At 40.8% G+C, this 25,449-nt stretch overlaps 1 protein-coding gene across 5 annotated transcripts in view; it reads right to left on the reverse strand.

The window, feature by feature from the left end:
* Positions 1-20,763, reverse strand: part of SLC20A2 (solute carrier family 20 member 2) — a 67,952-nt gene extending 47,189 nt beyond the window's left edge. For 4 of the 5 annotated variants that reach the window (XR_006416411.1, XM_044447366.1, XM_044447364.1 and 1 more), the window contains exons 1-7: positions 19,092-20,763; positions 12,471-12,611; positions 8,623-8,708; positions 7,162-7,258; positions 6,041-6,157; positions 5,093-5,296; positions 2,019-2,607 (exon numbers count right to left, since the gene is read on the reverse strand). Coding sequence is in view for 4 of the 5 variants with exons in the window: in XM_044447366.1 (XP_044303301.1) it covers positions 2,019-2,607; positions 5,093-5,296; positions 6,041-6,157; positions 7,162-7,258; positions 8,623-8,708; positions 12,471-12,611; positions 19,092-19,380 (1,523 nt within the window). In the remaining variant the exon portion in view is untranslated. The remainder of the gene's footprint in view (positions 1-2,018; positions 2,608-5,092; positions 5,297-6,040; positions 6,158-7,161; positions 7,259-8,622; positions 8,709-12,470; positions 12,612-19,091) is intronic. The other variant, XM_044447363.1, reaches the window with a different exon arrangement.
* Between the last annotated feature and the right edge of the window lie 4,686 nt (positions 20,764-25,449).

Raw genomic sequence — 25,449 nt, forward strand, 5'->3', positions numbered from 1 at the left:
ACAATGTGTAAAACAAACATATAATGCTGAAAAAACACTACCTTTTGAAAACCAGAGTCCCTGCTTCAAATGATAAAAATCATCATCATCAGCAGCAGCTCTCTGCAGTCATTCCTATCCTCCTGATGCCCCAGCTCTAATAATGTTTTGTACTCATTGGTTCCCTGGCCTGTTGCATAGTCTCCTTATCCCCAATGGGTTGGGCATGGCTGCTGGGAAAGGACCCTAACCAACCAAGCAGACAGAAACAGCCAGCACAAACCATCCTTTCAAGCCTGAACATGTTTTCATCCAGTCATCTAACACATGCTGGCACAGATGCTGCCCAAACAACAAGGGAAACCGCAATCTTGAATTTGGAGTGGGCAGAAACATAAACATCTCTCAACCCCCAACAAAACTTTTGTCCTGTGCTACTAAAGGTGTTTTCCTCCCCTACAGATAAGGGAGGACAGTGAAACCACAAAAAAGTAGAATGAATTCTCATTACAGAAGATGCTGGGTAGAAATACATACCTGAAACACTTTTTTGAGGGCAAGGAATTTGAAAAAAACTAGCTGTGACAATAAATCAAATTCTGTGACAAATTAATATCATCCAGTTTGGAATAAACTTGAGAGTTCTTAAAACACTCATATATAAAATTCTTGATATTCTAGCAAAATATTTACCTTCCCATGAAATGGCAATGTGGCTGTTAATTCTAAAAATGGGAACTGGGTGGGTGGAGCCATAAAATTGCAGGCCATAGTCTAACATTTGTAAATTGGTAGAAATCAATATTTATCCTAAAGTAGAAAGTATTAAGTTGTATATAATTCCCATAGAACTTTGGAATTCCACAGTCAATTTCTGTTGCAAGGTCCAATAGCTTATTAGAACTCACTCTGTGAGTCAGGGCCACAACCCAGTGTGCATACTATTGACTTGGATTGGGAAAGTGAGGATTGAGGCATTCTCTTAGTGGTAACTTGTGTCAATATATACGTTCAGAATTTGGATATGAACAAGACTTTTGGCCAGGAAAACCTCTTGGTTCTTCTCCTTCCAGAGGGAATAAAGAAAGAAGGACCATTTCAATTAATTATAATTTCATGTTTCATCTGAGCTAGGAAACTACTAAAAGCTTCAGAACAAGCCAACATATTAAACCAACTTCAAACCATGGTTTAGCATCTTGTCTTGTTTTGAAGTTGTTATCTATTATTTCCTAGTTAGAATATGCAAAATGTGGTTTGCTCATCTAGGTAAAAGGAGAATTAAAAGGTTACATGCAGAGCCCCAAGTCTCATTAATATTTTGAGTTATTAAGCAGAGTTATAATAGTCTGAATGCAGTCTGTGATTTCTAACACATACTGGCCCTAGTGGCAGGCAAAAGAACTTAGGTAAAATCAGCCTATCATAAGAACTCAGCTTTATGAATCTTCAGTCTAAAAATAAATTGAGTAGTGGGGAACACAACAGCTGCTCTTAATCTATTAAAATGGAGCCAGCCTAGAAAGTTATTTTGAAAGGAAAACAGATTTCCAATTTACATGGGAAGACATTATGTGTCAAAAACATGTCCTTCAAAACATTCTTTATAAACAAACAAAAAAATAGCAAATTGGTAAGCTTGCAAAATAGTAATCATTTGGTCACTGAAGACAACTGAGCAATTATAGGTGACCTTTTCCTATGGATAAACAATGGCGCAGCAGGAGAAAAGAGGAAATTCAGCACTAAATACCAATAAAATTAGCTCAGACTTCAGTTCTCTGGCTAAAACCAACTCAGAACCCACAGTTCAGACCTGATTATATTTGTATATTCTTTTCCCACACAAATGGGTAGCAAGAGTACATAATTATAGATGAAGGAAATGTTTGAGCAGATTGCTTTTTAAAAAACATATTAGGATTAGTGAGAATTTGCAATGAACCACAATGCTTCTTGTATATATCCCCAACTACTAGAAATTACAGTACTCACAAACTGAATTATAGTATTAACATAGGCAAGCTCTCATTACCTACCTAACATCATTACCTCCATGAGCAAAAGATCCAAAACAAGCTGTAAGAATTTGGAGAAAGTGGAAAAGAAGGTGGACCTCTGAGGAGTCTCTCTCATCTCTCTCTTCTTCTGCAGGATCCTCCGAGGGATGGTTAGGATCAACTAACTCAGATGCCAATTTCATCTCCACACCACCTTCTTCTGCTTCAATTTCTGCTTCTGCCACAGCATTGCAGTAGCTGGAGTAGCTGTCATAGCGAACTCTTTTTTTTGAGTAAGATACTGTGTCTGTAACTAGCTTTTCACTATCTTCTGGAGTTGACATGTCAGTAGCCTTGAAGGAAGAATGCACTGGCATCCCACATATGGCAGCTGTGTAGCAAGTGTAACTGTTATTGCGTCGTAGCAACTTGTAGTTATTTTCTTGTGCAGGCTTGTCATCATTACCTCGGTCTAGATGTATTTTGTGCAGTAAGTCTTTGTACAACCCTGAGTCTTTGTGCACAGTGTGATATACATGTATATCACTCTTCATGTGACCATCAAAATTAAAGGTGCCATTGGAAACAGGTGATTTCACCATACTGTGTGTCATTGAAAATGCCCTTCCTGAAACAGCAAAGAAAAGTCTTACTTTTCAGAGGTAACCAAAGACAGACAGGTAGCAAAAATGCTGAAGCAATATTACTTTTCAATTATCTGTATTTGCTAGCATACATTTTGCAGCAACCAGTCATTCTGTGGCTTATAGAAGATGGAAAGGACCTTTCCACAGCTTGCCTGGTCAAAACACTCCTCCTTGGACTGTAGCCATAGCCAGTCAATCTGCATGGCAGGGGAAAAGAGAAACCTTCCTATTGATCTGTTCTAACAGCTATTCACCCTCGCTTCCCTTGACTGATTTTCTTTCTTCCTTCCTCCTCAATGTGCTTTGTCTTTAAACTTAGATTTCTTAGTTTGAGGCACAGGGTCTGTAATATTTCAAGTTAGCAATTTTAACTTAATATGTAACAAAATATAAGCAACAGTAGCGTTGTTCACTGGTTAGAATGCTGGACTTCAGTCCCCACTCAACCATTAGGTCACTGGGGTTGAGCATGAAAAAAACTAAAGCTTTACTCCAATATTATTCCTAAGTGAAGGAAAGAAAGCTAGTGTATACAAAAACACTTTCAGTTAGATATAGAGGCTCAAATATTAATGAAACATCATTCAACATCTAAGTTTAAGATGCCATTAAATTTTTTACCAAAAAAGATTATACTATTATAGGTTTCTAGTATATCACAAATCAATTTGATGGTAACTGGATCATCATTAACAGAAACCACAGTAAACTACATAAGTAGCTGGTAAGATAACTTGGATAACATAAATGTATAAGTATGTTCTTTTCAAAACTCTGTTACAAGCCAAAGCAATCTCTGAGCATTCATGAGGAGAGCATGACAGAACTACATACTCTTTCACTTTGGGTTTATTTCTAACATCAGAAAGATTGGAACAAAGTACTGATGCAGGTGTTCTGGGCAGCTACATTTACACCAACAGGGTTATTTCAAATGTTAAACAAGCAGAAGTATGAGAAAAACTGTTTTTTTTACTAGCACTAGGGTCTCAAATTTAGTGCCATAGACATTCTCTTCACCCCCATCAGGTTCCCTGTCTTTCTGGATTTTTAAAGGATTTTAATTTAGAAAGTTTTAAGTAGGAGGCTGGCATGTTACAAAATAACCCGTTGTCCTCCAGTGTGTCTGCATTCTCAAGAATACTTGTGGGCCCCATACAATCACCAGAGGTATTCTTAGAAAGTAAAATTGGTGGGTGGCTGCAGTCCAGAAGACTAAGTAAAACGTGAACTGATATTAGCAAGAAACACCCTAAGGGTTCTAGAGGGATCCTTTCTAGGGCATGCATATGTGTATGACCCTATTTTTTGTTTATGTGTGGGTATTTTGTTGTGCTTTGTGGGGACTCAGATGTGATCTGCCATTTCTTGATGAGGTTATTTGTCTCTGAGCCTCATTAGTTTTGTGTAGAGAGCAGAAAACTGTGGATTCAAAACAGTGGCTTTGTACTTTGGAGCTCAGGGCCTGCCTCTGCCTTGTATGAGTATATGGGTTCTTAGCAAAGTTATTTTCTGTTAGCCTCACCAGTTTATTTTTTGGAGGAAGGCTGGTGCCATACAGCCCTGGCAAACATGGACAAGCCCAACCCATAACAACTTTTTTGTCACAGCACTTCCAGAATTCCAAATGTGCCAAATGACCCAAAAAGTTGGGCACACCTGACCTGGTAGATGTACAATCACTATCAGAACACGTAAAATGACTAACATGGGCAACACCTGTAATTATGAAACCATGATTGATATTTGGCTCTTTTGGCTCTTGGCAGAATAGTGGAGCAGCAGAAACTGGGACCAGGGAACTGGTGAAGGCCATGTAGGAGCTGGGCAAAGGTTTGCGGGGGGGGGGGGGGGGCGGAGCAGTGGAAAGGAAGGGCCAGAGAGGCCCAGGAGGAAGCAGACAGGTGGGGCCAGCATCCTTATAAAGCCATGCTCAGCAGTTGACATCGTCACTTGTCTGCTGGGCTGTGGCCTGGACTGGCCAAGGACTCTCTTCACTAGGTCATAGTTTTGTTTTAATAATTGCTTGTAATAGTTACTCTGTCTGGGGGAACTAGGTGAGTAAAGTCAGGGATGGATGCCAGGAAGTAATTCCTGACAGTTAGGATCCCAAGGGTATGGATCCTATGGGTATGGAATGGGCTTCCATGGGAAGTCGTTGAAGCCCATCAGTGAGGGTGTTTCATGGATAGGCTGGGCATGCACATGGTAGGCGTGTCATGAGCAGAGCCGGTTGGAGCCGGGGGCCAGACTAGATGGTCCAGGAGACCCTTTCTGAGTTGCTCTGTTTCAATGATATCATAATGTGTTATACAATGGTTTATGCAAGCTAAATCCAAAACTGAGTTTCCACAAGCAGAAGTCTTTCCCTGGATACAACCCATGGATATAACCAAGGTACCAGAGAACAGCTCACAATAAATACATGAAAATAAAGGAAAGCATTTTGTGCTTTTGGTATCTCACCATATGGCACACGTGGATGACTGCCATTTGCTATATTATCTGATGCACCAGCCTCTTCTGTTACAGAACCAGTAAGAGGAATAATACTTTCATCAGTTGCTCTGGCACCAGGAAGTTCTTTAAAGACAGGCATATCCTCATCTTGAATTTTGTCAAGGCTTTCATCAGAGATCTTTGATAATGCACCTTCTTTCTTTAACTGACCTAAATACAGAACTTTTATTAAAGATTGTTCTTTATCTATGTAATAGCCATTCTACATCAGAAGTACCCAATGTCATTTCAATAAAATGACTGCAGTGCTATAGCACTCTGCTCTGTTGTAAAGCCACATAAAAATAAATAATTTTTATACATGCAATGAATCTACCTCTAACAAACAGAATACTTGCTTCCATTAACACATGTGTCTAGGTTGGAACACAAAAACTTAAATCTTTCTCCCACTCTTCCTCAAACTCAAGGCAGTTTAGATGCTATGAATAAGTAAAATATTTTGAGCAGCACCCAAAATGTTATGTAACTAGTTTGAAGCTAATTTGGGTTGATGGGACTTGTATTCCTCAAGCACCATTTCTTCTACCTGCCACAGGCAAGTGATTTTTGAAAATAAAATCAGTTCTACTGTCAGTTTAGGATGCAACATAACAATCTGTTTGAAGAATTAAAAACAAATCAGAGGTCACATTGGGTGCAAGTAAAGACTATGAATCCTGCCACTCATTAACTCTTATCATTTGAATGAAAGTTATTATGAGAAAAGATTGGGTATAAATAAGCACTTTGGATCATAGTCTTTTGTTTGGTCATTTGGGTTCCAGTGACTCAATCACAATTAAAAAAAAAAGTTAATCAAACTATATTTTGTAATAGTAAGAAAATATAACAGCATATCCAGAGTTATAAGATTTTAAGCCAGATGCATTTCATTCCCCACAAAAGACATACTTGCTATTTTTCTTCTCATCCATGGACACACAAATATCCAGACTAAGGCAGCAAATACTAGTGATATACCAATTGATATCAGTGCTATTGCCCATATAGGAAGACTGATTCCTAGAACTGAAAGGGGGAAAGAATTAAATTTCATTATTTCACATTGGTTTGCAACCTTATATCACAATATAGAATGATTACCAGGTACCAGGCTGGGGAAAAAAGGGAGGAGGGAAGGTTGACTTCTGCCAGTGAACATGTATATTTTGAACTATATTTTAAAATATTTCTCTTTTAGAAACAGGACAGAGACAACTATGATTGTTTTAAATGTTTTAATTTTTTGTTTTAAATGAGTGCTTCAGATAAAAATGTGACAAACATGTTTACACTATACTAGAACACTTATCAAAGAGTTGCGAACTGTTACAATTCCATGTTGATAGTAAACCTGGGTTTACCTCTACATAGTGACTTGATTTGTACCATATGCACCATGGAGCTGCAACATATACCAGCCACCACTGTGAATATTCAAGCTGCAGTAGGCAGTCACTGTGGTTTATGATGTGTTAAATCGAGCAATGGTGGCTTGCACAACCCTAAAACAATCCATAGATTATATGAGAGTTGTTCAGCTCCAATTTGTACTATTCGGACAACCACAGAATTGCACACCATGGCTTGAATATTTAAAATGGCTGCTGGAATGCACCATAATGCACCAGGGAATAAGCAAGCCATAGTAAAGTGGCCCATACATTGTCCTAAGAGGCCTAGGATAGCTAGAACACACAACAAAGTCAGGTTGCTTACCTGTAAATGTTGTTCTTTGAGTTGTCATCTGTGCATTCACACATATAGTCTCTGGTAACAGGCTCCATGCAGATGGAGATCCCATAAGTATGATGCACAGAGACTATGAAGAACTTCTCTTGCTTTTCCATGAACTACTCTGTGTGAGTTCCCACTTTTACAATATTCCTAAGCAAGGTGTCTATTGCAGCATTTACATCCTCTTTACTGTGCTTCATCTATTCCCAAGTATACAGAATGGAAAGTATTTGGTATGTGTCAGTAGGCCAATATAGTGCTTCCATAATAAACTTGTTATGTCAGGTACTACTCACCTGGGGCACCAGTGTACATTATGGAAAACATATTAATTGTTATTGTAGCAGCATAGAATACTGGAAGAGCACGGAGACCATTAGGTACAGGGTCTTCCTGCATAATGAAGACATAGGATGAATATTAGAACTCTGGGGGTATTGCAACATATATAGTCAACATCAAAAAATGTTGCTCACACTTCAGTGAGGAAGTTACTTCAGCCTGGTCACACACAAAGGTCACACTAAATGAAAGGAAAATGTTGGCTTCTTAATTTTGTAATGAACCTTTGTAGTCACAAATTCGAACAGAATGACAACACAATGAACAGCTGGATGAGTTAATTTTAAGAACCACAAAAGGCAGCTTCATTTGATTCTTCATGAACTACAAAAGACAGCTTCAGCTGATTCTTCATGATAAGAGAGACAGTAATGACAAATACAAAAGCACCTACTTCAGAGCAAAATACAAGTCTATGCTTGTTATTCCTTAACTTGTAACTGCAGAAAGAAGTAGAAGATCAAAGAAATGATGCTTTTTCAAATGCTTTGTCTTTGGAAACTTCTGGTATTCCTACATGGACCACCTCTATTCTTATTCCCCCCCCCCTTTTTTTGTTTCCCCTCAGGCTAACATGGGCTGCCAGGATATCACCTCATTCCAATATCTTACAAACAATTACAGAATGTTCTTTTTTTAAATTTCACATTGCAATCCATTAATTTTCATGGCAAAATTATATGGAAAAAACTGTAAATTCTTGTTATAGAACAGGAAATACATTTTGTGAGCCTAGCACATTTTGAAAGCAGTATTTGTTGTATTCAAAACCGATATAAACTCCCTTCTCATCTTCCAGAGGCACCTCAAGATCAGGAAGAAACTTTTAGCTTCTGTTTTTATTAACTGCACTTTTGTACTACCACCAAAACCATAGGGTGAAGGGGGAGCATTCAAGCATGAGTCTTGTTGTGGTTCATTCCTGTCATAATGAGCCATAGTTTATCTAGCAATTTCCCAAGGAGTACTCTGTTGTTTGTTCAGTAAAAATAAGAGTTTTGTGACATTTTTAAAGCTAAAAAATATAAATTATGAATCTATTATGAGAGTCAGTGTGGTATAGTGGCTAAGAGTGCAGAACTGGGACTCAGGTAATCTAATTTCCACTCAGCCATTGAGCTCACTGGGTGATTTTGGGCCAGTCACAGACTCCCAGCCTGACCTCCCCACAGGTTTGTTGTTGTGAGGGTAAGATTAAGAGGCGTATTATGTGAGTCATATTGAGTTCTTGGAATGGAAAGAGGTGGGATATAAATATAATATTTGCATAAATGGAAACAGATATGACAACTTTTGGAATGGATTATGACTGTGTGGGTGATAACTCTGGTGATTAAGGGGAGAAGAATGTTACATTTGTCCCACATGCTACAATCCCACCAGCAAGAACAGGGACTGCCAGTTCAGCCACTAACCTTGTTTAAGATGAAGAATCTAATCAGCAGAAACAGCACACCAGACATCATACCAGACAACAGAGGGGAGATAAACCAAGAAGCAACTGAATAAAAAAATGGATAAAATGTTCAGTAAGTGGCAAAATCCTACCCCAATAAAGGAATCCCATCTTTTGACAATGAACTTTGCTGTTGTTTTAATCTAGACTGCAGGAAGTGGGTTAAGGCTTTTCCCCCCTAAGTTTGGCACAATTCAGCTGAAGAATATTTAAGTCCCATTGATATCAGTGAGAGCACTAAGTATGCATCTGTATCACTTGTGCAGAAATTAGTGGGGATCCAAAGTGCTTAATTTCAGTTTGATTATTCCACATAAATTTTTACTTTGAAATAATTGTGCAAAAGCTCAACAGAATGGGAAAAACATTCAGACCATTGCTGGGACCATGTGTAGATAATACTGTCCATGGAAATAGTTACACTGATACTCATAGTAAGTATCAAGGTTTAAATCTCTGCAGAGTTCTTCTGAAACCTCTAAGCAACACTAGGAAATTATGCAAGCTCTAATCAATGAAGTCTTTAAAGGCAATACTGTTCTGCATGACTATTAAAAGAATCCATAGAATGCAGTGGGGACCCCCCCCCCCACTCGATGCCCATCTAACACTATCTAATTCTCTACAAGCTTTATTAGTTTCAGAGACAGAGCAATTCACAGTACTTCTGAAGGATGGATCCTAACCTACCTTTTGCTGGACATCCACCAAGAAAAATGTGCAGATCTTCAGCTATCACATCAGATTTCTGTCTTTATCTTTTCAGCACAAATACACTGTATTTGAAAAAGATCTGGTTCTCAGTTTGGGAAGTCACCATAAACTTTGAGCCCAGAGTGGGACACTGGTCAAAGGTGGTTCTCTGAAGCCTTATTATTCCATAAGCAGGGCAAACATAATTATGAATGATATCCCCAAGTCAGTATTTACAGGCATACAATGGCTTAATTCAGACATGGAAACTGATGAATTTCCAAACTATTCTAGATTGTTTTCATAATTTGCAATAATGTCTAAATTGCAGTTAACTTCAGTTAGTTTTCTGAGCAGAGCTATTGAGACAAGACATTCTGGAGGGACTTCACACATAGGGCTGCCATAAGTTGGAGATAACTTGATAGCATGAAACAACAATGAATGATGACAGCTAATCAGAATTGTCTGAATAAATACATTAGGAAAATGCTGAACATCCTGGTAAGACTCTGGCACACCATCTTAAAGAGCAAAAATATCTACGTGTCATTTCAGGTAATGAAAGTGAGAACAGTATTATGTATGCCTCTCACAGTATTTAAAATTCTATTCTCAATTGTATAAGTAGTGAACTATTACAGCAGGACATGGATGCCTCTTTTTCTCAGCTTCTTTTTCTACTAAGGCAATTATGAATATGAATACTGAGATGTCAACTGGTCAGACCAGGTCTCCAATCATGGGGTATCTTCCAACCTGTTAATTCCAAAGCTATTTGAACTGGGTTTCCTTGCTGTATCAATGAATTATGCTTATATTACAATGATTACCAATTATGGTAAGGATGACACTTATGAAAAGGAACACTATTCTTTTAATTAGTCTTGATATTAAAATATTAACTGCAATTCTGGCCAGTATTTTGCACTAATATTATAATACTGGTTTAAGCTGATCAGGTGTGATTTATTAAGCATAGAGAAGTGGCTGATAATCTTAAACCACTCCTGACTGATAGTTTTCAATACTGATAAAACAGACTAGGCTGTTAATCCTGTTCTGGATTTATATTTGCTATGTTGAAACGAAATTTATATTTGCTATTTTGAATATTTCAGCTTTCCCACAGAATTTTAGAAGTGGGTCTGAATTTTAAATTCAATCCCAAGAACCAAGTTATGAGTTCAGAATTATGACCAATGGCACCTTCTTGACTTTTTTTTCAACTTTGGGAGAAGTACCAGACAGGGATATCCACTTTGTTCACTGGTATCTGATTTATGTTTGGAACCCCCTAGTATGTGCTATTAGAATATTAGTATCTGTGCCTTCATGCACGATTGTTTAAAATTGAGTGGATGGTCTTTTAATATTTAACTTGAAACACCAATAATCTGTTCCAGTTTTGGTCTGGAATACTAAGTACATTCATTCATTCATTCATTTATTTATTAAAACATTTCTATGCCGCCCCTTGCCGAAGCCTCAGGGCGGCTCACAGCATAGAATAAAATACACAATAAATTAAGACAATAACAATTAAAATATATACATTAGAATAAAATAAGCCGCCCTGGCCAAATAAAATTCCATAGTATTAACATTTAAAATGCTGCTTTTGATGATTTGTGTGGTTATACAATTAAATGGTCAAAGTATGAATTAATTTTGAGTGGAGATGCTGACTTGCATGGCACAGTAAATAAGATGAAACAATCTACAGTGTACCCAAAAGATGATCAAAATCACTATGGGTTGTTCTTCCTTCTTTCCCCTTGGAACCCCAGAAGGTATCCCAAGGGACTTGGCAGCTGAAACTGGCCTGTCCTTTGTCCCTACTGCAATCACAAGGACTTTTCTGCTCATGTGAATACAGTGCAGGACTGGATGGGCCATTGGCCAGATTCAGCATGGTTATTCTTATATTCGTCTTAGGTTCTGCCCCCACGCTGCTGCCTTTATTTTTTACAGAGATCACTGAGGGTGATTAATTTAAGTCATGCTGGTGCCAACACCCATTTGCTCCATCCCATGATGGAGAGAGTGGCTGTCACCTTGCAGAGAGTATGAAAATATTGCAAAAGTTGGGGAAAGCTGCAGCAGTAACTGCAAATAGGGCACAAACAGAGTAGCGAGAAGAGAAAAGCAGTTTCAGATGGAAGACGACTATGGAGAAATGATGGGCACAACCCACTGCAAACCTAATCATCTGTCCAGCTTATCATAGGTTGGTCCAAGAACAACCCAGAGCAGGTAGCTAATTTGTAAACAAGTTCCTATGCTGTGCAAATACACCCATTTGAGGGATAAATGCTTCTTCCTATAATGTAGCATATTGAGAATATAAAAATGCTTTCAACGTTTGAATGGACAGTATACAGAGACCACTTGCAAATGCATACAGATGTGGATATTTGGTTTGCTTTTGCTGAAATGTATAAGTAATTCTTAAAAAGCTGTATTTTTCTCCCTACCACCAATCACTCTTCAAATACATATACTGAAACTGATATTGTCAATCTGTGCTATTACAATTCTTTTCTCTTTTTATTATTTTGTTTTGGTGAAATGTTATAATAAATTAAAAGAAAAAAGCTTGCTTAGAAACCATTACTGAAAAGCATAGCCTGAAGTTAAGTTGCAATTCAGAAATCATCCTTTGAATTAAGTGTATCTATGGGAAGAGGTATGGACATCTCCAAAACCTAATTTAAAAATCAGATTCTATGACAACCGAACTGAGCCATAGTTTATTACTTCTAGTTATAATGTGTATACCCTAGTTCTGAAAGTGTATAATCAAACAGGCTTGGAACACAGATTGCCATGGACTCAAGCATTCCTTTTCAATTCACATTTTACCCTCCTGCAAAACTTAATGCATCACATTTGTGTCTAATCAAACCATACTATGCTGTTATATCTGAATTGGAGAACTATGATTTGAGGAAGCTCTTGAAACTAGGATTGCAAACCACTGATTTCCAAGTTTATCTAAAGCAGTTATTGAATAAACATAATTACATTATAAGATTGTGTTTCTAGAATGTTCTTTCCAATCAATGAGCATTTGTGCACATCTCTCTATATATAAAAGAAAACGATAATTACCAATCTTTACAAGTTCCATCCACTGGACTCCTTTTGTACCAATTGCAACTAATGAGAATCCAATGGTGGCACCTACAATGCAATGAGTTCCAGATATGGGGAGCTTCAAGAATGATGCAATTAACTGCCAAAGAGCAGATCCTAAAAGTTAAAAGGGAAGAGGGGAGGAGATATAAACAATCAAACACTTTTTACAACATGTTAGTCTTTCATTTTTGAAAGGACAAATATCTTAATCTATAGCAAGCACTTCATAATGTTTTTATACATGGATAGGCACAGAACATTTCTGGAACGAATTACACAGCTTAAACAACACTGTATCTTACTTATTCCCAATAAATCTAGATTATTTTAACTCCGTAATATTTTTGTCCTAATGCATATTAATATATTACAGAGATGGAATAATGCTGTTTTCTTACACTGTCCACTGTTTGTTAAGGCAGCTTGCCAATCCATCAATCACTGCATTCCAAACGTTAAACCTACACAGCTGTAAGGACTGGGCCTGCTTCTCTTGAAGTACAGCATTCCATGTTTGTTACCTCAGAATCTGAATTAGAACTGGAAGAGGCAGGGCCAGAATTTTTAGCTGAATGCCAAGGCCAAGCAGCTGGTGAGAACTCAACCACCCTTAGTTTGGGGCACGGGATGGGGGGGGGGCAGAGTGGGGAGAGACACCGTTGAACAATCAGAAGCCAAGGAAGAGGGGTGTAATTTAATCAGTCACATTGCCCAGCCTCAGAACAAAAGATCAGACCAATTGACAGTGGCATTTTCACTGTCTAGACCACAGGCAGTGAAAGCCACCCTGAAGGTGGAGTTTTCTTTTTTTTTGGCAAGGGAGAAGAAAGATTCCGTTTGGAATCAATCTGTTAGAGACCATTCCTGCCCACCTCCCACAAGCAAATCAAGACCAGAGGCTAATAGATACAATCTTTATAGTGTTAAAGCAGGCTAGCTAGGCTGGTCTGCAAGGGAGTATTGCAGAAGTCATTAACAGAAGACATTAAGGAAAGGCAGGTTACTTACCTGTAACTGTCATTTTCTGCACAGTCAACTCTGCATTCACACACATGGGCTCTGCGACATGTGTGGAGCCAGTTAGGGAAGATTCCAGAGCTGATTAATTAGTATCTGGCTGGATCCCCTCCCCTGGGCATGCCCTGGCATGATGGAGGGGCTCATACCTGGTCCTCAGTTCTGAAGCAATGAGACCAAGATTGTGCTCCTCTGTCCATTTCAGAGAGCAGCTGGTACACATAGGGCAACACCAAGATGGAATGGCAGGCAGGTTTGTGTGCTTGCATAAATGACCACTCAAAGAATGACAGTTTCAGAGTTGCAGTGTGTAGTGTAGTTCTTTCACAGTGGGTTTTTCACACATTCCTTTATGTAACTTAAAGTGGTTCAAGAGTTCCAATGCTTCCATGGGTGTAAAGTGTTTTCTAAGTTTTCTGCATCTAAACTGTCACCCTGTTCATTTTTTCCCTTCCCTCAGGGTTCTCCTATGCTGCCTCAGTTTGCTGATGCTCTTCTTGCTTCTGTACTACATTTTGCCATTGCAGCTCCTCTGCTCTGTCTAAAAACCCTTTATTTTCTTTAGTTATCTGGAAGGTTGACACTTGCTGCTCCAGTGCTCTCACTTTTTCTTCTAACAGGGCTACTAATATGCAGCTGTTGCAGGCCACCACCACTGTGGAGTCTAAGTAAGGGTATACATGGATACCATTTAGACGAAGATAGGCACAACTGACAGCCATGCATTTCGTTAATATGTGAGATGCTGTTACTAAGCCAAAAGGGAGAATGGTAAATTGAAAGGGTTGTTCATGTGCCTGAAAGCAGAGGAAATGCATGTAAAACTCCTCAACTGCAATATGAAAATATGCATCTTTAAGGTCAACAGATGTGAACCATACACCTTGAGAAAGTAGTGGAAGGATGGTTTTTAGAGAGTTTTGTATGTTTATTGAGGGAGATGATATCAAGGATAGGACAGAGGCCCTCACTTCACAGTACTGAAGCAAACTAGCTCATCCACCCCTCCCCTAGATGAAATCACCTTATTCCAGAAGGGAGCTATAGAATGTGTACCACCTAGTACTCCTGATTTTTATTCCAGATACGCTACGGTCCCTAAAAAGGATGGAGGCCTCTGTCTCATTTTTGCCTCATCAGAGAGACCAGAAGATTGAAGCCAGGAGAAGCAACAAAGCCCTATTGCCCCTGCCATATTTCTTGCTCCACATTCAGCCTGGAGTCGAGCTGTGTGGATCGCTTGTCTGGCCAGGTGAATGGCTTCATTCTTAATTCCATTAGCTAGGTCCTGAGCACCTTTAGGTAAAGAAATGCATAGGGATGAGATTCTATCCCAAAGCATAAGGTGGTATCTAGCCATGGTGGCCTGCTAGTTAGCCATCTTTATAGAGAAGGCAGCAGAGGAATAGAAGCAGCGGTTAACAGCACTGAGGTGCCTGCCTTCCTTGTCTGATGGTATGGCATGTTTCCTTCTAGAATGAGTTTGAGAAGATTCAACAATAATTAGGTTGAGGGTGTTGAAAAAGAAATTCAGCAACCTTCTCTTGAACTCGATACATATTTTTGAGTCGATGAGTTGGAGGGGCCACCGATGCAAGGGATTTCCATTCATGGTATACTGCATCGAGCAGGGTAGGTAAAAATGAAAGAGTGCCTGGACCACCTGACTCTGCATGGACAGCTTCAAAGACTGGGTTCTTTGCCCTGGTGGGTTCCTGTCTGGGGATGAGCCTGAGACTGTGAGCCATGCATAGAACTTGGGTAGAAAAAAAGCCCGAGTCCTCTGGTGCCTGAGGGAAATATAGGGTCAGTACCAATGCATGAAATGACAAATCTGAATGTTGGTTTGGAGAGGAGATGGCAGAGATTGAAGTGTAATGTTCTTGCTCTGAATGATGTTCAGTTTGGTCAATGTGGTCAACAGATGTTGCAAACTAGAGGGAGGCTGCCTTTCACAAAGAAGATTTGCATGGGTCGATTTGAGTATAGGCTCAGAAAAAGGAGCAGTGAGGCTAGGTTCCAGTAGAGAATGTTGATTTGATCCTGATGGACTCCAATGGGAGCCTTTGTGTCTGGAGTTGATGGGACCTCATTGTTCTACATAATAGTTGGTATTGAAGTTCCCTTGGTGTCGCAGGGGAGTTTGGTGTCTTTTATGTGAAGCCTCAGGTGGTCGACAGCAAGAATGAAGGTGGTATCTATGTTGTTCTGACTGAAGGAAGACACTCAGGATTGAATGTACTGGCAAGGCTTGCCTCCATACCAAAGGATGGTCTAGTTCTTGGAGAGGAACTGGAGATGGATCATGAATCACCTCTTCTGAAACCAAAGTGTTTTTCAAGGGTTGGGAGAGAGGCTCCTGTGTTTGCTTCTGTGTTGGAGAAGAAGAGTGACTCTGTTCTTGTGGTGGCACTGTGTCTATAGCACACAGGAGGCCAGTAGCCAGTGGAAGGTCCATGTGTTTCTGGACACTCTTAATGCTCCCCTTGAGAGATTTAGACAATTTTGCCTTCTTCTCTGTCTCCTTCTGTTCTGTTGTTTAGGGTATTTTAATTGGTGGCGGGGGGGGGGGGGCTAAGGTCTCATTCGTGGTTGTAGGGATTGGAGACCCAGATGTAGATAGTTCGGGTTCTTTTGCGTGCAGGGCACAGCTCTACAGTTCGGCTTTTAGCCGGTCAAATTGGTGTTTCCTTGCCTGCTTAGTGAAAGTTTGGCAGTGGTAGCAAGAATCGACAACATGAGACTCTTCCAAACAGAAGAGGCCAAGGAAGTCACCGTCTGTAAGAAAGTTTACTACCACATGTGGTACAATTGTGGAAAAGGGCCTTCAGAGCCATCTTGTCTGTTCAATGAGGCAAGAGGCAGCATAGGGAACTAACACCCAAAGACTTTTCCACTGTGTACTCCTGTAGTTTAAATTTTAAATTTTTGTTTTGCTTCATTTTTGCTTCTATTGAAGAGATAATTACAAGAGGAAAACCTGGCAAGATCAGGAGGCCGAGAGTCACAAAGAAGAGCAAATTCCCAAGGTAAGTTGGAGGAGGACCTTCCCGATTCGCTTACAATGGCAGTTGAAGAAGAACTGAAGTCTCAGTGGGAGCCCCACCTTCATGCTTGGAGTGTTGGAGGCTGGGCTCCAGCCAAATACTAATTCATCAGCTTTGGAATCTTCCTGAAAACAGCTCCACACCTGCGCAAAGAGCCTATATGTGTGATGCAGAGAGACAAGGAAGAATAACTTTTCTTCTAAGTTATTAATCTAAGGGATGCAGATTCTAAGGTAAGAACCTTGAAATGCTATATTTTGGGAGAAGTGGGCCCAGTCGTTTTAACAAGACAAGCAGTAACAGTGTTGAACAATGTGAACTGGACCTTTTGCTAGAAATATTATAAACCTTTGGACAATATAACTCTTCTCTCCACATAAATATAATCAAATAAATTGCATTACTACTTTGGGTTTTCCACACTTCTGAATACTAGCTCTTGTTTTGCATAGTCCCCTTCAAGCATAGAAGAAAGCACAAAACCTATAGTGGAAAATTCATCAGCCTGTTTCTGTTAAGAGGGCATGAATATATGTAAGGTTCTGGATTTTTTTTTCTGAGAGTGTCAGCATCATGCTCTTTACACAAGCGTGCATAGCTCCTTATGAAATTACATTTTCATAGTATAAACATTCATTTCCAGAAGGTTTGAACAGTGGTAAATGAGGCCATCCTATTAAACTTAATGAAAGACCATTTGCTTTTCCCAGTCCTCCCTCTTCATCTCCATTTGCTTTTCTGTCATATTTTTGTAAAGTGCATATTTTGGCTCAAGAGCAAGCCACACATGCTTTAAATAAATGAAATTATATGCTATTTTAACACATGTAATATAAATACCTCCCAATTCCTAGGAAGCTGCAATATATTGAAAAGATCCAAATCCATATCTTGCTGCATGTCCCATTGGCGTTAATCATAGATAAAGACAAGAACTGATGTTACTATAGGCCGTGGGTCCTCAAACTATGGCCCGCGGGACGGATCTGGCCCGCCATGGCCATCCATCCAGCCCGCGCCGCTGTTCGCCACCCATGTGCATGATTGCTGCGTGAACAAGGGGGCGGTGGCTTGCTCACTCAGAGATGGTCTCTGAGCGAGCAAGCTGCCGCCACCCACCTTCCATACATGTGCGCTCGCCGTTGCCTTGCAGCACAGGTGGGGAGGTGGTGGCTTGCTCGCTTGGAGATGGTTTTGGATTCGCTTGCTCACTCGACAGCACCTCACCAGTCTGCGCCCCCAGGTACCCCCACCTCACCGGCCTGCGACGGTCACTGCAACCTTTCAACTGGTCCCCTATTGAAAAAGTTTGAGGACCGCTGCTATAGGCTATGCAATTTGTGACCCAGAAAGATAAGCAGAGTCCACCAGCTATTTATGGTTCTCTCCTACTTTGTCTCTTCGCTAACTCTATGATATGAAAATATCCAAGGTGGAATTTTTGTACCGTTTAATCTTATTATGAATATATAAAATTAGGGCTGTCTAGAAAACTATTATCTATCCTTTTGGAATTATTTTTGTCTTGTGTTAAAAATCACACATATACAAATAAAAGATATTTTAAAAGTATTGGTAATTGCAAATGAATATGTCCTAAGACAACAAATAGCATATTATTACAACCATTTTTTGTATATAAACCTTTAAGATCATGCAGTTATTTCTGTTCTTGCATACTATTATTCTAACACTTTTGGCAAAATATGCATTTATTTTGATAGCATAGGGTATCATGCACTGTACATACTACATTTCTTTTCCTCTCTCAAAACAGAAATGTACTATAACATCACAAAAATACAAAATCAAACAAGAAATAACTGTTTTCTGAAACATATAACTTAAGGCAAGAACAGCCAAAATAAGACTCAGTGCAGACATTAATATGCTCGATCTTTAACACAGGTTATGGATTGGGAAGAGAAAATGGGAGTAAGAGTTCCCTCTCACCTTGGTTAAGTGGAAGATCAGAACTGATTTTAATTGTAATAAATGATGGCCAGGTTCTCTTTTAACCAGGTTCAAATCCTGATTTCAAAGCACAGTTAAAGGGAATTGTATTGGCATCAACTGCAATTAAGGCTAGTACTAACAAAAAGGAAGAGGAAAGCTGTACAGGGAAATGGAAACAATTCGCTCCCATGATCTGCTTCCAGTTTCTTAACACTACAGAAATCTCAACAGTGGTCAACACCTGCACCCATCCTCTCCTATCTGATGTCCCCCAGATGCCTGGGACTACAACTCCAGTCATTCATGAGCACTGGCTATGTTGGCAAGAGTTGATGGGAGATGAAATGTAAAAAATCTGGAGGGTACCAGAATGGGGAAGGCTGATCTATATCAACTTCAGTAGCCCATAACAGCAAATGTATACATACAGAAATGTGAATGTCTGAAAGACAAGCTACTGGATTTCTGTGTTTGATATTAAGAAATGTGATCAAGAGGAGTGGAAATCACAGAGATATGCTAAGTTGAAGACAATAAAGATAGCTAATTATATACTTTAAAAACAGTTACTTACCAACCATTGCACTGACTTCTCCTGCCATTAGTCGATCCACAGTGTTGTTGTACAGATTTACATCAATTATGCCTTTACGAATGGTTTCACCTACTTTTGCTCCTAGCAACACTGAACCCGTAGTTTCAAAAATAGAAGCAAGAATACAGGCCTGGCGCAAAGTAACTACACCAGAGCCCACAGCAGTACCAAAAGAATTGGCAACATCATTTGCCCCAACAGAGAATGCTAAAACAAAAGCAATGATAAAACCCACAATGACCATCCACAGGTATTCTTCTAATGCCATTTTCCCCAAGAACTTTTGTAGATAGGTTTTTCTTTTGTAAGTATTTAATGAGACAAAGCTGTAGGGTACCGAGGCAGATTTGTAAAGCAGATTTCTTGCACACAATGAGGTCTCTCTGGAAAGTGCTGTGTAGTGTTGGAGCGTGAAGAAACTGCTAACTGGTGATTTTCAAGCTATTGTCAATACTGTTTGTTTGGCTGGATTCAGTCCCAAATGAAACCCATTCCATATTTTGCTTACAGTAATCTCTCCTGCAACAGAGAAAAAAAAATTAGGATGAACACCCTACAAAATTACAAATGGCTATTGAGATCTAAGTATAATATTCAATATAGCAATGAGCACAAGCAAAATTATTAGAGACATTTTAGAAGTAGTGAGATGCTTAATTCCTAAAACACTATATTCATTAAAGAATACTTTGCTTCTTATCTTGAACCTAAACAACAACAACATAGGGTTTGGCAGAACATGGGCAACAGTCCTTCTGCCCACTGGTTATTTTTCATGAAGGCGGTTTCTGCAAGCGTTGTGGTACGCTAAGAGCACGGCAAGACACGAAGACGCCCTGGTCAACCACTGTGCCCAGTCCATCTCCAAACGTCTTGACTCTTGTGCTGCCACTGGAGCAAGATGGATTCTGGGAAGAGAGAGTGAGGCTGACTATGCGCACCTCTCCTTCACTTTAATCCAATCCACGCACAAGTCTTGACTTCCTCAGTTCTAGTAAACCTCAAAGTCCTGTGGTGATGGGAGAGCGATGAAGCAGCAGGTGTGGATACACTGGGAGCTGTAGCCGCAGACCTGCACACAGGCGGCTCAGGTCTAATGGTCGTCTTCTTGCTGACCAAAGCAACAGCTGGATTCAGTGTCTACCTGAGTGACTGAGCAGCCCTCTTTAGGACCGCACTGCTCACCTCTGTAGCAAGAGCAAGGGGCTAGAAAAGGTGCCCTAAACATTGTTTGCTTCACAGAATCCTGGCCAGCTGGAGGGAATTCCATCTTATGCGGTTGAACAACAAAACTGCAAACAAAATGCAAACGCAAGGTAACACCACTGACTATTGGCACATGGAATGTACACACGCTTCAAGACAACCCCTCAGCAGATCGACCAGAAAGAAGAACAGCCCTGGTCGCCAGAGAGCTCACAAGATTTAACATTGATATTGTGGCCCTGTGTGAAACTCGCCTAGCCAACGAAGGTCAGCTCACAGAAACAGGAGGTGGTTACACATTCTTTTGGTGGGGACGTAGCAGTGATGAACGTTGTGAATCTGGAGTTGGCTTTGCGGTTAAGAATCATCTTGTCCCCATACCTACCAGTCTTCCCAAGGGTGTGAACGACCAACTCATGACAATGCATCTCCCACTACCAAGAGGAAAGCAAGCCACTCTGATCAGAGCCTACGCACCCACAATGACGAATCCAGATGAAGTAAAGGACAAGTTTTATGAAGATCTCGATGCCCTACTCTCATCCATGAAGCGCACTGACAGGCTGATTCTACTTGGCGATTTCAATGCGAGAGTAGGATCTGATCACTCTGCCTGGGATGGCATCATTGGAAAAAATGGAATCGGCAAATGTAACAGCAATGGCCTACTACTACTGAAGACATGTGCGGCTCATGATTTGATCATCACTAATACCATCTTCCACCTGCCCACTCACAAAAAGACGTCCTAGATGTACCCACGCTCCGAGCACTGGAACCTCATTGATTATACCATCGTGCAGAGGAAAGACAGACAGGATGTAAGGGTGACCAAGGCCATGCCGAGTGCTGACTGTTGGACTGACCACAGACTCATCATCTCCAAATTAAGCCTTCACATCAAGTCTAACAGACGTCCACAGGGAAACAAAGCTGTGATGAAAAAGATCAATGTCAGTAAACTGAGGAACCCCAACACAGCAGCTTCATTAGCAGAAGCTCTTGACAACCAACTCTCAGAGCTGCAATTAGAGGAAAATGCTGAGAAGGACTGGGAATGCTTCTGGGATATTGTGCACTCTTCTGAACTAAAGGTTCTTGGACCCTCACACAGGAAACAGCAGGACTGGTTTGATGAAAACGATGAAGAGATCAAGGCCTTACTTGCCGAAAAGCACCGCCTTCACCGTGCTCATCAGAATGACCCGTTGTCAACAGCGAAGAAAAACGCCTTCAACACCGCTCGTAGGACTGTACAGAGCAAGCTTCACAAGATGCAGGACTCCTGGTTGAGTGTCAAAGCAGATGAAATCCAGAAGTTTGCTGATAGGAACGATGCCAAATGGTTCTACGAAGCCCTCAGATCCTTGTACAGACCTCAGCCTTCAGGGAGCTCCCCTCTACTGGACTCAGATGGTGCAACTCTCATTACTGAGAAGACTCTGATTCTAAAGCATTGGGCTGAGCACTTCCAATCCGTACTGAACCTCCCATCCTCCATCAATAATGAGGCGATTGACAGAATGCCCCAGGCGGATATCAACCACAGCCTGGATGCCCCACCATCAAAGCCTGAAACCCTACAGGCCATCAGTCAGCTGTCCAGTGGCAAGGCCCCAGGATCTGATGCGATCCCAGCGGAAGTCTATAAGGAAGGTGGTGCAGTGCTTGTCGACACACTCACTCAGCTGTTCCAGTCCTTCTGGAATCAAGGATCCATTCCTCAGGAACTGAAAGACGCATCCATCGTACACCTCTACAAGAGGAAAGGAAATCGACAAGTCTGTGATAATCTCCATTGCAGGCAAGATCCTTGCACGTGTGTTGCTGAATCGCCTGACTGACCATCTGAAACAGGGTCTACTACCCGAGACACAGTGTGGCTTCCACAAAGAGTGTGGCACTGTGGACATGATCTTCACAGCCCGACAGCTCCAAGAGAAGTGTCAAGAGCAGAATCGTGAACTGTATACCGTCTTTGTGGACCTCACCAAGGCTTTTGACACTGTGAGTCGGGAAGGTCTGTGGAGCATCATGTCGAAGTTTGAGTGCCCTGACAGATTCATCCTGATGGTACATCAGTTCCATGACGGCACGACAGCTCATGTTTTGGACGACGGAGAAGCTTCAGAGGTCTTTCCCATCACAAATGGCATCAAGCAAGGATGCACACTGGCACCGACCCTGTTTTGCATGTTTTCAGCCATGCTGACAGACGCCTTTCAGAACAACTCCTTGGGAGTCAGCCTGAAACACAGGACCGATAGGAAACTGTTCAACCTGCGAAGACTCCAGGCTGTCACCAAGATAAAGGAGACTGTGCTATGAGACCTCCTTTTTGCTGACGACTGTGCCCTGAATGCTGGATCAGAGCAGGAAATGCAAGCCAGCATGGACAAATTTGCAGTAGCATGTGACAACTTCGGCCTCCTCATCAACACAGAGAAAATCAAAGTGAGGCATCAGCCAGCTCTGAAAGCCCAATAAATACCAAGAGCCCACCATCACAGTGAAGGGACAAAAGCTGCAAGCAGTGGACCAATTTACATACCTTGGCAGCTCACTTTCCCGAGCAGTGACAATTGACATCGAGGTCAACTGCAGAATCGCCAAGGCAAGCTCTGCATTCAGCAGACCAAAGTGTGGAACCACCGTGGAATAAGCCTTGCTACAAAGCTTAAAGTCTACCGAGCAGTAGTGCTAACTGCCCTGATGAATGCCAGTGAGATTTGGACAGTATACAGGAGGCACGCTAGGCAACTGAACAACTTCCACATGACTTGCCTCTGCAGACTTTTGAGGATCCAGTGGCAAGACAAGGTGCCAGACACAGAGGTCCTCTCCAGAGCAGGCCTGCCATCAGTTCACACCCTGCTGATGAAAGCCCAGACATGCTGGGCAGGCCATGTTGCAAGGATGCCAGACCACCACATCCCCAAACAGCTTTCCTATGGTGAGCTGTCTCAAGGAAAGCGATCGCACGTGGACAAAAGAAGCGATACAAAGACATGCTGAAAGCTTCTCTCAAGTCCCTGGTTATTGACATCACCTCCTGGGAGACCCTGGCACAAGACTGATCGACATGGTGCTCGCTGATCCACCAAGGCTGCCAAACTTCTGAAGTCAGAAGGACAACCATAGCACAAGAGAAGCGAGCACTCCGTAAAGCCAGAGTTGCAAACGTTGCAACAGTGGTGCCCACACATGTCTGCCTGACATGTGGCAGAACACTCCGTGCCCATATCGGCCTTATCAGCCACCTGTGGACACACCGTGGACAACTCACAACCCGTTAGATGTCAAGGTCCTCATCAAAAATGATGGACGAACATCATCATTTGCATGCTGGTAAGAAATAAATAAATAAATAAATAAATAAATCTTGTACTGATCCGCAAAACTCTTTACATATTCTTCAGCAAGGATGTATATTAAAATCAGTTAAAACAAAACTAATCTGTCTTTTTTAAGATTCTGAATTCTTGTTTTGTAGAATTAGTATTCATGGACCATAAGGATTCAAGTAAAAAGGCAAAATGAGATTGAAGTTAGCCAACCAGATTACTGGGCACAGCTGTATTGAAATCAGTGAAATCACTGGATATATGTCCCTAGCAACATTTGGGGCATACTATTCTTTGCAGTAGACTGCAGAGTTGTAGCAAAGGCTAAAGAGAGGTTTTGGTTAAAATTCTCACACATAAAACAGAGAGTAAGCCCAGTAGTTACAATGGAACTTATGCCAGAGTAAACATTAATGTATTACTATATTAATATATTGTACTGTTAATGCTGTGTGCTTAAGCAATTCAGGTTCTGCTCCAAAAGAAGATATATTACACCACTGATATAAATCCTGAAAATTGGACACAGTATATTCTGGTTTTCCAAGCAAAGGAAAAGGAAGGACAAAAGGTTGTCCTGACTTGAAAGGCACACACACATCCACCATGCACCTTACTAAGCCAACTTGCCAGGTTTCATCAGGGAGGGAAAGCAAGCCACCAGGGAATCCTAGAACAGCCTACAGGTTTTTTGGTGGCTTGGAAGCCATACCCTCCTCAGACCTTACCAGGTATGGATGACATGACAACCTGCACCCAGCACAGGTAATTAAGGAAATGAAGCAGCAAATGACTGGTTCATGTGAGGTGGGAAAAAAGCCACCATGGCTTCTTTTCTTTCTCCAGTCATACAAACCCATCTTCCAATTTTTTAAATGTTATCAGACTTTGTCCACATGGTTTCAGGAGTAACTTTGCAGCCATAAGACTGAAATGTGGCAGCCATGGGGGCGGAAAAAAGGGAAGCTAAAATTCTGCACCCATGCTCTCACCATCATACAAACACACAGTTCTGAAAAACATGGATTAACTGGCATTTATATCACCACCATTCCAACATCACAGATCTCTAACTGGAAGGAATTAAAATAATTTACTCAGCAGCAGGTTTGTTTTATTACCATGATTCTCTTAGTTTCTATTCAATCCTTCAGTTAAATGTTTTGCATTCCTTTGTTTAGTCATGCTAAAAATCATGAAAATATAGTTGAGAATGATTACATCTCTTTTAAAATCTGACTCAAAACCTACTCATTTGCAAAGGTTTCAGTTTTAATTTGCTACAGCCTCATTTTGTGTGTCCTGATCAATAGTGCCCCATCGTAACGCACACAAAAATGCATGTAGCTTCTCTCTTGTCTTCTCCATTCATCAGTGCTTCAGTACATCTGATTGTAATCCCCTTAGACACATTCGACTGGTTGAGAGGCCAATGTCACATGATGATCTGTTTTTATTGACAGTTGTAAACCTCTCAGAGCACTTCAGCTGTGGGGCAATACAGAAATGAAATTAATAACACTGCCCCCACCATTCATCTTTCTGTTTGCCAAGAAGTCAGAACTAAGAAATGGAGTTTGAGAATGTGAGGGAAGGAAAGCACATGTGAGCATCATGAAGCATCAAATAATTTGTATTTCCATTGAATGAGAATCAGTCCACCGTGCCGTTTCTCCACACAAAATTAGCTTTCTCTGAGAACAGAAACAGCAGAAGGGATAGATCTGGATGGGGTAAAAGGAAAGTTCAAATATAAAACTAGAGCCAAAGCCAAGGAAGTCAACTGT

Source organism: Varanus komodoensis, unplaced genomic scaffold (genome assembly GCF_004798865.1).
Source record: "Varanus komodoensis strain SLA01 unplaced genomic scaffold, ASM479886v1 scaffold51, whole genome shotgun sequence".
In the NCBI taxonomy this organism is placed as follows: domain Eukaryota; kingdom Metazoa; phylum Chordata; class Lepidosauria; order Squamata; family Varanidae; genus Varanus; species Varanus komodoensis.